The sequence below is a fragment of the Tenrec ecaudatus genome, chromosome 8 (genome assembly GCF_050624435.1).
Source record: "Tenrec ecaudatus isolate mTenEca1 chromosome 8, mTenEca1.hap1, whole genome shotgun sequence".
NCBI lineage: Eukaryota > Metazoa > Chordata > Mammalia > Afrosoricida > Tenrecidae > Tenrec > Tenrec ecaudatus.
In genome coordinates, this window is record NC_134537.1 from 102,473,076 (window position 1) to 102,488,595 (window position 15,520).

The following is a 15,520-nucleotide window of genomic DNA, read 5'->3' on the forward strand; positions in this document are numbered from 1 at the left end:
ATCTGCACCAGTGTACATCCTCTTGTCTACCCAGACTTGCATGGTAGAATTTGGATCATGATAGTGTGTGTAGTGGGGGGTGGGGGGAAGGAAGCATTTAGGAACTACAGGAAAGCTGTATTCTTCATCGATGCTACATTGCTCCCTGACTGACTCATCTCCTCCACTAGACCCCTCAGCAAGGGGATCTTCAGTGGCCGACAAATAGGCTTTGGGTCTCCACTTTGTACTTCCCCCTTCATTCACTATGGTGAGATTTTTTTGTTCTGATGATGCCTTATACCTGATGCCTTCAACACCTCGTGATTGCACAGGCTGGTGTGCTTCTTTCATGTGGGTTTTGTTGCTTCTGAGCTAGATGGCCACTTGTTTACCTTCAAGTCTTTAAGACCCCAGACACTATAACTTTTGATAGCCGGCACCATCAACTTCCTTCACCACATTTGCTTATGCACCCATTTGTCCTCAGCGATCCTATCATGGAGGTGTGCAGCCAATGGTATGATTTTTTTTGTTCTTTGATGCCTGATAATTGATCCCTTTGGCACCTCGTGATCACAGACTGGTGTGCTTCTTCCATGTGGGCTTTGTTGCTTCTGAGCTAGATGGCCGCTTATTTATCTTCAGTCTTTTAAGACCCCAGACGCTATATCTTTTGATAGCCAGGCACCAGCAGCTTTCTTCACCACATTTGCTTATTCACCCACTTTGTCTTCAGCGGTTGTGTGGGGAGGGTGAGCATCATAGAATGCCAATTTAATAGAAGAAAATATTCTTGTATTGACGGAGTACTTGAGTGAAGGGCCTCATGTCCTTCTGCCACCTTAATACTAAACCTATAAATATAGACACATAGATCTATTTCCCCATCCTCATATATACATTTGCATATGTACATGTCTTTATCTAGACCTCTATAAATGTCCTTTGCCTCCCAGCTCTTTCCTCTATTTCCCTTGACTTTCCTCCTGTCCCACTATCATGCTCAGTCTCCATCTGGGTTTCAGCAATACCTCTTCGTTACATTACCCTTGATTATGTCCTACCAGCCTCCCACACCCACCTCACCACCAATTTGGATCACTTGTTCTTCCCTTGTCCCTGGGTTTGTTAACATCACTTCCTTACCCCCCACCTCCACCTATCCCATTTCCGCACTGAACTGTCATCCCATTGTTTTTCCTCCAGATTGTTCATCCAGCCTATCTTATTTAGACAGACCTGTGGAGATAATAAGATGCAGAAAAACAAGACAGAGCAAAACAAAGCAACAATACACAACAAAACAACAATAATAAACCACTGACAAAGAACAAAACAAAATGCAACAAGAAAGAAAAGCTTGTAGTTAGTTCAAGGATCATTTGTTGGCCTTTAGGAGTGTTTTCCAGTCCAGTCTGTTGGGGCACCACGCCCTGGCCCCAAAGTTCACTTTCAGCATTCCCTGGGGACCTTGCCGCTCCATTCCCTTGCTGTCCCGCTGCACCCCCCTACTCACCCACCCCAGTGCTTTGCCTCAGTGTGGTGGGATCAGGTCAGGCGCAAATCTCACACTGTGTTTCTGGTGCTATGCCCTGCAGGGCCATGGGTCAGTGAGGGATGTCATGTCTCATAGTGGTTCTCTCTGTGGACTGGCTGCGCTAATTGGGTCATCTTCCTCAAGGCCTGTTGGGCCAAGATGTGCTCCACTCTCTCCTATTCCCCCTTCATCTGCTCCCCTGTGCTCCGATCAGACATGTCCTTCTCCTGGAGCTGCGACAAATATGAGTCTCCCTGTGTTTGTTTCTCTAGTCAACCTGGACTAACACATTATGGTACCTTGGAAGTGGGGTACTGGAGAAACAAATCATAAAGATGGAGAGTAGATGTTTATTTGACTTCTGCCTCATGGTAGTGTTTCTTCTTGGGCTAGCCAGAAGTCAGATATGTCCATGCAGTTTACTGGGTTGTGATCTGGAAAGACTATGGGAAATTAAAGTTTTGATTATTTTGTTTGGTTGTAGTCTTTGGTTATTCCTGTGTGAAATGGCAAAATGAATGCTTTTAAGGTATATTTTGAGCTCAGGGCTAGAAAATCTCCCCCTGAATTTCTCTGAGACCATGCTGGTTAGAGAAAATCGCTGGCTGACATCAAAATGACTGACAGAAGGGCTAGCCCTGGCATTAGGCAATGCTCTCAGAGACCTAAACCCACATTTTTATATCAATAGAATAATTTAGATAAGGATTTAGATTAGCTAAATAAGGATTGAACTTGACAGTTTTAAGAATTGAGTTTAGTATCTGATTCTACTTTGTTTATACTGATTTCTCCTGCTTATTATTGATATAATGATTGATAGTAATGTTTATTGGGAAGTATTAACATAGAGAGCTTGTAAGCCCACTTGTCTTCAGTCATTAAAATTGGATCCTTAATGGATTTAGGCACACCTGCAAAGAAGGCTGTGAAAAGATAAGCCACACCCAGTGCTTTGGAGTACTCAGAACATTTGCATTGTAAGAGACTTGCCTGGGGGCTGTTGACAGATTGAAGAAAACGGAACTGTTTGGCTTTTTGAAGTTTGAACTCTAGTGGTTTTTGTCAGAAACTGGAAAAAAATCTGGATCCCTGAAGAAACTCTCTTACTGCTGCTGATGTGACCAGTATACAGCTGTTAGTTCTCTGCCTCAACTTGTGAGCTACACTACCTGTGGGACTGCCAACACATGGATTGTGTTGCTAGAGCTTGGGGTTCCTTTGAGACATGATTTGCCATGCTGCTGGTGTATACTTCACTGGAGCTTGGGACTGCAGGATCCTGTTATATCTCTGGCTGTTAGTGACCCGCCCTGCTGTTAGCTGCCTGTGGCCGGACTGTCTGCATTGGTGTAAAGAAGACTCAGCTGTCTGCTTCCTTGACCTTGGACCCAGCAGCCCTCGTGAGTTGAAGAACTTCCAGTATATTAACTGTTACATGGAAATAAGTTGAACTGATCCCTCTTACTGCTGTGAAAACTAATTAGCTGTTATATTCCTTTGTGCTGTATCTATCTATCTATCTATCTATCTATCTATCTATCTATCACTCTATCTACCTATCCATCTATCAACATATAATCATAAGTGTCCTGGTTTTGTTTCTCTAGAGAACCCTAACACACTACCCTAACACACTAACTCAGTCTCTGATTTATTTATATGAATCAGTGTTAATTATCAACCCAGATTATATGTAGATTGAGACATAATTTCTATATCTCTGGAAAGATTGAGCAAACTAGCTTCTTAATACAGAGAAAGCACATAGGTCATTTCACTGTTCTCATCAGATCCTGAACGGGAAGGCGAGGAAGAACTGTGTCCACAAGTGGGTGGAAGGTGACCCGATTTCAACATTGGTTAAGTGGAACCCAGCGGGACACCATGGATAAAACTCATATCCTGGCAAAATAGCCACATGGCAGCCGAAAACCATATACCCTGGCTTGTGCATTCTTTCCAAAAATCGGGACTTTTTAAAAATGCTGCAGGACATGGGAAAAAATGTTGAAAATCGGGACTGTCCCACAAAAAGCGGGACCAAACTTACTACCATCAAGTTGATGCCAACTCATAGCAAGTCTACAGGACAGGGTAAACTGCCCCATGAGTTTTTGAGACTTTAACTGTTTACAGGAGCAGAAAGTCCATATTTCTCCTGCAGAGCAGCTGGTGGCGTCAAATGGCTGACCATTCGAATCACAGCTCAAGGTGCACCATTTTATCCTGGATTATGGACTATAGTACAAAAACTTTTAATTGCTAGGGAAGCTGAATACAAACATACACACATATCTTCTGAGTGTGTGTGTGTGTGTATATACACACACACATATATACATACATATTTTTGTTTTTGTAAAAGGGTGTGGTAGAATAAATATATTTGGGAACCTATAGAATATTTCCAGGATTGTTGGACAGTGCATGTATGAAGTAGTAGACCCTTTGGGGCCTGGACATATTATGTGCTGTGCAGGAAATGCAACAGAATCTCTATCACCCAGAGCCTGCCTCCTAGAATCCTAAACCAAGCAGAAGTATGTTTCATTAAGCTTTATAAAAAACTGGTAAATTTTAGCATAAATAGAACAAAATAAAGGATTTATTTCAAAATCTACATCTTGGGAAGGCTCTGCACTCACTATTACACATTCAGCCTAAATATGGACACCTTGCTGTATATAAGATTACATAACATTTCCAATCATCAGTAACATGTAATTAACACTTACTATCCACCAAGAATCAAACAGAAACATGTTTATTATTATTATTATTTACAGCCCATAAATTATAACACCTGGAAATTTAGCAACTTCTTCAAGGTCTCATGCAGCCTGGAGCTAACATTTGAACTTACATTGCATGGAGCCAGCGCATATTGCTGAAAATAGACCCTTAGACAACCACAGGCACAAATATTGAAGGTGGTCTGCTCTACGGTATCTGCTAAGATGGGAAATGTTGGCAACATCTTGTAAAAGTTTGGGTCAACCAACTCTTTGTCTAAAGTCAGCTAAGCAGATGTCCTGCTACTTCTCCACCCGCCTTCCTGTTCATCCCACTTTTACTGCCCACTACAGCTCACAGATAAGTGAGCATGGAAGAAGATTATTTTATTTTGCACGCTAGGACTTCATTGCCCATTTACTGTGAATAGAGGATGGATTAATAACAGGAAATGCACACATAGACATGAGTGGCCCTCGTCAGCATTTCTAGAGTTTCTGAAGTTCATCTGAAAGAAAAGTGGGAAGATATAACTTTCAGTTACCTTTGGTAAACTAGGAGGAAGATGCTTTGGGGGATGGATGGCATGGAAGATCCATTTGTTTAGCTTAATGATATGAGGGAAATCGTGATGAGTTTAAACTTTGAGAAAAATATTTTGGTCAGTACAGGAGCTGTCAAAGCAGATATTCTGTTTCAGTTAGATTTTTAAATTGCCCATTGGTCCTCAGGAAACCACGTGGGAAGAGGTGCTTTGAGGCACTCACCTGCCACTGAAGCTGGCGTAGGTGACAAAGCTTGATTTCTCCAATGGAATGTGATCATGTACTTCACCAAGGTGTGTGTCTCTTGGGCTCCTTGTCCTCATTATTTCCGGTATCTCTGCAATAGCATAGCAGCTTTAGTGAGTTGGCATGATATTATCTGTCTGTCTTTGCAAGATATTATAACCCATTCTCAAAAATTCTGAAGATGATTCTAACCCTATCACTAGGGAAAAACTGGAGGTTTTTGTTATAGACTTACTCAAAGGGGATGAGTCATGGAAAACTCTTTAATCACCTTCAAGAATATTAGAGTAGATGGAAATGATTGTGAGGGGTTAATTCCATAGCTATCAGTAAAGTCCATAACTGCTGAGTTACCTACTTTTCTACTCCCTCACTCATCCCCTATGACTCCGGAGTGCTGAGTCCCAGAAGTTTTCCGATACTGACAAGATCCAGAGCCCCACAGGGCTCTAAGAAGACACCACATGCAAGCTCCCCTTTCCCCTTTTTAGTGACGGTTCGGGCTCAGTTTGTTCTCCCTGGACCTTATCTATTTTTATTTCATTTTCTTCTCAAGATTTGCCATTTAATTAGCTTCAAATTTTTAAGAATCTTGACCTCACATGCGAGATGTCTCAAAACTTTTTTTTGAATTTTCAATTGGGAAAAACACAAAACATTTCTCGTGATTTCAAAGGGTGATACTAAGAAAGTGCATGAATGTTTTAAAATGAGAGGTATAAGGAGTAACAGGACGTTGCTTTGGGATGAAATGAAGCGAGCTGCACTGAAGTGACCCGTGGGCTATAACTTATCTTTTGTGCGTCCTTGTGTTGATACGTGATCATGCTATTCTTACTCCTGTCTCAGATTTAACCCAATAGTCCTGCTTACCTTACCCCAGTGGGCTAAGAAGCCATTATCGATCAATAAAAAATGGTAATTTAACAGGTAATACAAAAATAATGTTTTAAGTGACGCTTTGTAAGTTAAGTGCTTCTGTTTTAACCTTGAGAGGCTCTGTGTTACATGCTTCTGAATCTGACTGCTGAGCGATCGGTGACGGTGAACTTGAACAGAATCTCCTAGGATGGGGGCAAAGTCAAAAGAAGGTCATCATGGCTACCGCTCCCCCCCCATCTGCCAGGTGGAGAAAAAAGCCTAAACTCCTCATTCCAATGTCTCAAGTAGCGCCATCAGTGTGCTCAGACTCATTCGGGAGCTTACATGTCATCTCTTTTTTAACATTGACACAGAGAAACATCCACCCAGAGAAAAAATTGGCATCCATCTTTTTTTATGTAATATTTTCTAAACCATTTTAATCCATAAGAAATAGCAATTGAGACAAAATATATTTCTGGCAGAAGAGGGACACCCTTTGGATATATTCTTTGTCAGTTTAAATAAAAAATAATTGCATCACAAAGGTGTACTAAGAACTAGACTTGGAATAAATTCACTCTCTACCCATAAGCCCCAGAAGCCTTCACTTATCCGCAGGACTGACTGATGTTTCCCTATTTGGGGGTTGCTTGTCCCCCTGGGGTGAATGACTTGGGAAGGGAACATCTAAAGAAAAATGAGTGCGAACCAGCCAATTGAACATGTGAGGGGAGCTGAATTATGGAATGTAAAAGACAGCAGGCCCACGCTGGCTCAAGAGCAACGGGACTTCTGAGATGTCTGCTTTTCTCAAAGCCCAATTCTCCAGCTAATATTTGACAGCTATTAAAACAACACTAAGGGCAGGGTGCAGGGAATCAGGTAAGTAGATGAGGTGAATACATTTTGCTATGTGTGAACTTCTTCATTTGGGTTCTTTTAAAGGAAATCATTTTTGAAAACATAATTAAAAATAATTCTGTAAGCTTGTGTCAGTTTGGAAGTAAACACATATGTAAGCATTTCAGTGGGAACAGGAGGCTCAATAGGGTTTGCTAGCTGGGCTGTAGGTGGCTGAAGGTGAAAGGTAAGTAGACCCAGATGATCTCTTTTGGTCTGTTCTAGCTCTAACATTTACATTCCAAACATCTTCAAAAAGGAAATAGGAAAATGTTCTCTATTCCTTTCCCCAAGAAGCCATGGTGACGTAGTGGGTCTGTGTTGGGCTGCTAGCCACAAAGTCGGCAGTTTGAAACCACCAGCTGCTCTGCTGAAGAAAGATGAAGCAGACGGATCTGATCAAGATCCACAGCCTCTGAAATTCAGAGAGGCAGTTCTCTCTGTCCTAAACTTTTTCTCCAAGTTAGAATCAACTCACTGGCAATGAGTTCTGTTGTTGTTGTTGTTTTGATTTATAATTTCCCCTAATTTCAATGGTGACTGAAAATTTGGGTTAAAAAAACCCAGAATAAAATCAAAAGACTGAGATTTCTCTTATTTTATTGCAGGAGAGTTTGATCATTTTTAAATTTACTTTTGTACATGGTAATGTCCCCACATTGACTTTTTTCTCTTCAGATTCTAATCAAGGAAAGTTATTTATATATATATATATATATATATATATATATATATATATATAAAAAATTATACCTGAACTATCAATGACATGTCATGATGGATAATGGTTTCTTTAAAGCAGAAGTAGGTTTCTGGATAAAGTATTATGCAGCACATAAGATATAGTTTCTGAGACCTGTGAGTGACTGCAAAAATAAAATATTTCTATAGATGGTCAATATTTTAATATCTTTCTCTTCAATCCTACTTACACCCATATGATTCTTCTAAAGGAGGACTCAAAGCTCTTTACAGAAGAGAGTCCTTGAAGGTAAAATGCATTAAGTAATTTTCTTTCCTGACTCACATGGAAGGATTGCATATTATAATGTGTGTCATACTATTTCCCTTTGGATAGCAGAGAGTTTATCTCCCTCATTGGAAAAACATTCTGCACAACTGGACCAATATGATAAATGGAGGGGAAAAATGAAGTCAAGGATGTAATCTTGGTTGGATCCATAATCAACGCTCATGGAAGCAGCAGTCAAGACATCGAATGACGCATAGCATGGGGCAAATCTGATACACGAGATCTCTTTAACGTGCTGAACAGCAAGCACACCACTCTGAGGACTACAGTATGCCTGACCCACTCCACAGTATTTCCAGTCACCTCATACACACGTGGAATTTGTGCATCAAATAAAGAAGACCAGAGAAGAATTGATGCATTTAGAATATGGTGCTGGCACGGAATATTGAAAATACCATGGAATGTCAAAAGCAAACAAATCTGTCTTGAAAAAGTACAGTCAGAATGCTCCTTAGAGGCAAGGATAAGCAAGACTTTATCACAAATGCTTTGGACATATTGTCAGGAGCAATCAGTCCCTGGAGAAGGACATCACGCTTGGTAAAGTAGCGGAGATGCAAACGAGGGAAAAGATGGATTGGCACAGTGATCTCCACAAGGGGCTTGAACCTGGGAACAGTTGTGAGGATGGCACAGGGCTGGACGATGCTTCCTGGTTGTGCAGATACGGTCTCTCTAAGTCGGAAGAGGCGCGAGTGTACCTAACAGCGAAAACACCCCCTCCAGGAAGTGCATATGTTCAAAGGTACATGAGCAGTACCTACTTTATCAGATAACACTTGAACATTAAGTGTTACAGTTATTGGGGGGGAGGGGCTGGAGGGGAGGGCCAGAGCAAAGCCCAGCATTATAGCATACTTTGAAAATAGTATTACATACTCTTGATGCTAATCTCTTCTCAGGATCAGATGAGGTTCACAGCAACAGATTAAGATAATATCTTTGGCAAAAATAGAGGTGACATCTATTTTCCAATTAAAGAAAAAGCTATCCATTCATGATAAAAAATTTTATGTCATGAAAATAATTATGACCAGAGAAAAAATGACATGGGTTGGTATTAAAGAGATCAAAGTCCTAATCACTGGGATGAAAAATAAGGGGAGACCAAGCTGGTACTGGGAAGTGGATGGCCTGAGGGAAATGGACAGCCCGTCAACTGCAGGATGAGCAGGAGAGCAACCACTACCAGCAGAGTGCGGCCACAAGACGTCTGCATCGTCTTTGTGGCCATGTCGCCATATTGCTTTCCTTTTCATTGGAAAGTTGTGGACAGGTGATCGCTGAGTCCTCATTTGGAAGAATCATGCAGGTATGAGGTCATGGATGGAAGAGGAAGACTGAGCGAATTTCAGGGCTGCTGAGCTATGCTCTGCTGGGATGACCTGAAAGTAATGTAGTTACATTTCAACGTCTGGGCTTGAGATTCCCCTCCATGTGAAACATGATCTAGAGTGATTCCCTTCTGGAAGAGATTAATTAGTGATAGATGTTTCGGGGGAGGGGTGGAAGGTGTTGGGTCGAATGTAAAGAAACTGTGACATAAAAACTAAACCAAACTCATTGGCTTGGAGCCAATTCTTACTCACGGGGCAGGAAGAACTGCCCCCAGAGAGTTTCTGAGGCTGCAACTCTTGATGGAGTAAAACTATTCCTTTTCCTTCTGAAAACTGTGACATGGGTAAGGCGAATTCAAGTTCAAAGTCACTTACTAAATCCATCCATCATTTCTTTTTCTACCTTTTACCTCTTTCGTGCTATTTTTCTAATTTAAGTTTTATATTTTCCTTTTCATTTAGTTTGACTCTACATGAGCTTATTAGCATTGTAAAGAGTCTCTAAAACATTACCCGTGGGTGATTATAAAGAGCGGGTGAACAGAAGAATGTTCCTCAGGGTCTTTTGCAGTTGTCTATTCTCTCTGTGCTAGCTGTTTGATGTTTGCTAGTGTTCTTCCTTGCCTGGGTTTAGGACTACTATTCTAACGTCTTCGAACTGAGATACTTGGAGTGGAATAATGGAGCTGTTTTGGTGACAAAAGCAGACAGTAACTTATAGTTGAGGCTGGGAATTATTTTGTCCAACAACTATCTAATTACATTATGGGAAAGAATATGTATTCCTCCTACTGTGAGGGCTGGCCCTGTTGGCATTCATGTTCTGAATAAAATAAGATTAAAAGCTCAGGGAATGGTTTAGTAAATTTGGGTTAAAGTGTGTATAAACTAATAGGACTCCTTTACTAAATCAGTTTGTATTTTATTAAAGGGAAAAGCAATCATGAGATAATTTTTGAGTTTATGTTCCCATGAGCAATAAGCCAGAATATCTGAGCCTCTAGTACTTATTATGTGCTAGACCCTGATCTTTTTAAATCGGTGTACTCAATTTGGACACTCTGTGTATTAATATTCTTCCCCAATCGTATTAGAAATGTGAAGATAAACTAATTTGCTTAAGTCACAGAGTTAAATGTGACCAACAAGGATCCATGTAACTTCCCTACCAAGTCACTTCTCTAAAATATTGGGCTATGATCCTGCATGGAAAACACCCAGGGTCGCTCTTACTTGGAAAAAATGGAATTCATCCAAAAAAGAGGAGGTAGAAATCATAGAACCTTTAAAATTTAAAGAACCATCTCAATGATCATTCCCTTTGGGGATAAAAGACTAAGATTCCCAGAGGTGACGGCAAAGCACCCAAAGGTGGTCCCAAAGGTAACTCAGAGTTAATCCGTGGGGTGGCTGTGATCACAATTCAAGGCATCTGAATTCTCCTTGGGACTTTGAAGAGTGTGAAACTCTTGGGACCAACCAAGTTGACTGCAGAAACTCCACACAGAGAGCATCTTTTGGGGAAGGGACGGGGATATCCTCATCTGTCTCAGAAAACGTAAAATGTTTTACCTGATATTTTCCCTCATGCAGTGTTAATTCAGAATCAGTACGTTTTCTATTTGGTTCTTTGAGCACTTCTAAAACTTCTTTGAAACTGAGTCTCTGGGAAATGTTCAGTTCCTATCATGGCTTTAAGTCTATAAAGCCAACAGGCCCCTTCTGAAATCATATAATCATTGGAACATTTTCAGTACAACTAGTTCACCAGATTTAATTCAAGTGTCTACGTAAGTTGGTTGCCTAGCCACTGTCCTAATGAGCATCTCCTGGTGCTCTGCTGCCATCAACTGGCAAAGTGAAGTCAAGAGCAGCCGACTCAGCTGCTTGGTACTGAGATTTTCTGCTCAGATGAATAGGTTGCCTGTTTGGAGTAAGTGCTGGTTATTAGTGGTGGAGACCGAGAACCAGGATAGGACAGCAGGAAGGAAGCTTGTATTAGGAGAGAACAATTTAAATCCTGAAGAACATGATAAGTATATTGAATAATTAGAATTCAAATTATGCAAGAAATGTGTTTCCAATGACAATAAAACACATGCCCTGTAAGTCAGTAAAATTTGGCACATCTAAAAGTACAGAAGCAGACCCCTTTTATATACAGAAAGGTGCCTATCTTTAAACTAGAGCAATCTATATATTTATAATAGCATGGAATTCAAAACTCCCAAACTAGGCCAAATGAAAGTGATTATATACGTATATAAATTACTTTTCCTTTTCAGAATGACTGACAGCAGTTTATTTATGTGTGTTGAAGATAATTTATTTTCAGAGAGCTTGATTTGTTCAGTTTTTATGGGGCTCTGTCTACTTCATGAAGTCATGTTAAAGTTGCATATAATCTTTCATATACATAATTGGATGATATTTATATGCATTTCTTTTTACTTTACTTTTCACACCTTCTTTAATGAGACTTGTGTCCTATGCATCCACTGCTTCAGGAATGACTCATGTTTTTATATAATACAAGAAAAAATTAAATAACTTTTTAATTTCAAAATAAGGTCTTAACACAGCTGTAAGCAACAATATTGTTCAGATTCTAGAATTCAATTTAAAAGCCTAGAAACAATAGAGTCGTCCAGAAATTATCTGTAATTTCAGTAACCTCTTTCCATACCCAAATGCTTCTTGACCTGTTAAAGAAAAATCGAAAGATTCAAAGAAAATAAAAGTAGGATTAACATAGCCTGCATCGAGGTGGAAAAATGGTATCACAGAAGCTCCACGGATCAACAATTATTTAAATTCTCTGTCAATTATTCTAAGGGGAAACAACAAAAGAAAAACAGAAAATAGTGACTCAAGAAATTATTGTTCAACTCAATAAGTCTGTGCAGTTTGAGTCTTGATTTGCTTCCTCCCCTTTCCCCGCAAGGGACGTGCGGAGAGTGCCACCATGGGTGAGTGTGGACAAAAACACGGGGATCTGTGCTTCTCCAGCTCTGCGCCAGCCTGTGAGCTCTCTCTAGGAGGGCCCGGGAACCAGCATTTCTCACTGTGCTCAGGGTCTTACTGCCGAGGAGACCTTTGAAGTGAATGCAGCCAAGAGACTAGATGTTATTTTCCTTCCTACAATCCAACCCTAGAGGGTCAAGACTTTGCCTAGACATGAGGCACTGAGAATACTGGAGCTCCCATTGACCGTCCTCCTATTTGCTTCGAACACAGGCATGCTATACTGACAGGCAAATCAGGAAGACCAGAGGTTTCTTTCTCTGCCCAGGGCTCTGCACAGAAAGCAGGAGTGCTCATCCTGAGAGAAGTGGACCAATTTCCTTAACCCCATTTTAAAGACATGACTATGAAAATTTCCTTAGGAGGAGACAATTTGCTAAGTCATAAGAAAAGGGATCTTTAAGTTTTTCCCCAAGATCAATTACTTTACCTGGAAAGAAAGTGTAAGGAAGTTTCAGTTTAAAGGTGCTCTCAAACACAGTGAGATGTTGGTGCTAAGAGGAGGTTTATAGCTCCCAAAGACCAATAAGACCAACTATAGACCACTTAGTTACGTGAGAGTCACAGGAAGAGATATATTTTTAAATACCTTCCCAGAGTAAGAACACATTTCAAAAACAGGATTTTAAAACAAGTTTTTCAAAGGAGATCACATGGAATTGGGCCAGAAGATGAAGCAATCTATGTCTCAGGGCAAGATAACAATACAACACAATAATCAGCTGGGAATTGATGGAGTCTACATGTACTTTGTCCTTTGAACATGGTATCAGGAGAGACCAAACAACAACAACCAAATTCACTTCCATCAAGCTGAATCTGACTCCTAATGACTGTCTAGAGACCCTCTCACGCCGTCCTTTCCCATGAGAGACAACTTCCTGTAAAAGACGCTACAGTTAGGACAGTGAGGGGAAGCAGAACAGAAGACCAATGAAGACGGATCTCACAGTGATTGCAATCATTGCCTTGGGCTTGCAGCCATCGTGAAGCTGGTGTAGGACCAGCAGCGTTTCCTTTTGTTGTATTTACGGTGACTTCTAGTGGGAACAAACTTGACAGACCTAACAACAACAAATATTAGGCACTCTACCAACAGGAATGGGCATTTTTACAGAGAGAAGGGGAAAATCACCCACAATACCTCACTAACAAGCAGTTGATTCCGACTCTTAGAAACTCGATAGGACAGAGTGGAACCGCTCCTGCGCACTTCTGAGATTGTAAATCTTTATGGAAGTGGAAAAGCTCATTCTTCTTCCCTGAACCTTCTCATAACCAACTGTTCCACTAAGGCTCCTGACAGGGAATTTATTGCAGAAAAAGAGCTACATGGAACACTGTAAAATCCGTTGTCAACCTGGAGGGCTGTGTGCACGTAGGGGCTGTACCCTCTGATGGAGATATAGAGGCTTTACGCTGCAGAGGAACAAGCCTTCACTAACTAGCTCAGCTAAGTTACTCATCAGAGAAACTAACAAGAAATAATAACAACAACCCTACAGAAACCGCTAGGAAAAAGAATAAAGAAATGAGGTGTTCGCATGAAAATAATAGTGCAGGAATTGAGGAACAGTGACAGAAAAGATATAAAACATATAGAAAAGCAGAAGCAAAGAGTGAATGCAACCCTTGGTTACAAGTAATTTCATTAAATATAAAATGAAAAGATTGGCAAAATGGGAACAGGAATCAATATAGAACATTTATATGCGGCATGCAAGTTACACATGTATACACTGTACAGATGATATAAGATGCATACACAATAACAGCACACATCCGATAAAAGTAAAAGAATGTGGGGAGAAGTGTTATGCAAATAGTAATCAAAAGAAAGCAGGTGTGGTTATATTTATGTCACACAAGTAGATTTTAAGAAAAAATATTACAAAAGGAAAATAATGGAAATGAGTAGTGATAGAGGTTTAATATATAAATATTGTATAATAATTATGAGCATTTATGCCCCTAGTAACAGATATAAAAAAAATAAATGATGGTAGTATTAAAAGAAGTAAACAATGTAACAACATTAATAAAGGATAGTGGCAGACATTACTACTCGATATTTCCAAACGATCGAACAACAGGCATCAGCATGGAGCAAGAAGATTTGAACAAAACTACAAAGCAACTGGGTTTAGTTGACATAGTAGAAAACTGCACTGGACACCGGCAGTTACACATTTGTCTCAATTGTACATAGAATTATACATACATAATCTGGAAAAGAAGATTACTCTGAAATCAGTATTCTAGTCTTTGATCTTAAGAAACTGGAGAAAACTAAAATAAAATAAAAGCAAGTAAATGAAAGAAAATAATAAAAATGCAGTGTAAATAATTTGATATAAAAACAAGAAAATCAACTAAACTAAAAGTTGACTATTTTAAAAGAACAAGATTAATAGCATTAACCAATTGAATGCTGAGATTATTAAAATTGAGAATGAAAGAGGAGACATTACTACTGACTGACAAAAATAGAAATAATTAAAAGGAAATATGAGTGATGGGATACCAACCAATTGGAATGACTAGCTGTGGTAGCACAGTGGTTTTGGTTTGAGCTTCTAACCACAAGGTCTGAAGTTCAAAACCAGCAGTCACTCCCCAGAAGAAAGACTAGTCTTTCTACTCCTGAGAAGAGTACAGTCTACGATAACTGGGGAACTTCATCCCTTCCCTGTAGGATTTCTCTGAGTCAGCATCATCTCAGTGGTAACCGAGTATATGAAATGGGCAGATTTTTAGTATCACATAAATAACTAATCTGCTTTTAAGATAGACACAAAATTTGAATGAAATTAAAATAAACAAATAGATTGATTACAAACTGATCAGTTTCCACAAGGTTATTTATGTCCAGACGTCTTCACAGGTAGGTAAAACTGCCAAATTCCTAAAGAAGAACTATAACCAATCCTTCACAAGTCCTTACAAAAATAGAAAGATAAACACTTCCCAACTCATTTACAGAAGATAGCTTTATTGCTGTGGAAAAGGCAGGAAAAAGGATAACACACAATGAAAAATGATACTCCATATCAACAGCTCTTTTAAATATAGACATAGAATTTAATTTCTCAAGAAATAATTGCAAGATGAAGGTAGCAGCGCGTACACTGTACGCCACACTGTGATCGAGTAGAATTTAATACAAATGAGACCCTTCTCCAGCTTGCTTAGCTTTGTGTAGCATTGTAAACCCCACAGTTTTCCCAAGGAGCCTACCCTTAATATATGAAATGTTGCTGCAGGATATTAGAATACATATATGTCTCATATATTGCCCACAATTAACCTGTAT

General features: G+C 39.8%; 1 protein-coding gene across 1 annotated transcript in view; it reads right to left on the reverse strand.

Moving 5' to 3' along the window:
* KCNU1 (potassium calcium-activated channel subfamily U member 1) overlaps positions 1 to 15,520 on the reverse strand; it is a 225,699-nt gene that overhangs the window by 89,609 nt on the left and 120,570 nt on the right. The window contains exon 19 of the mRNA XM_075557227.1: positions 11,870 to 11,885. Within this exon, the coding sequence (XP_075413342.1) occupies positions 11,870 to 11,885 (16 nt within the window). The remainder of the gene's footprint in view (positions 1 to 11,869; positions 11,886 to 15,520) is intronic.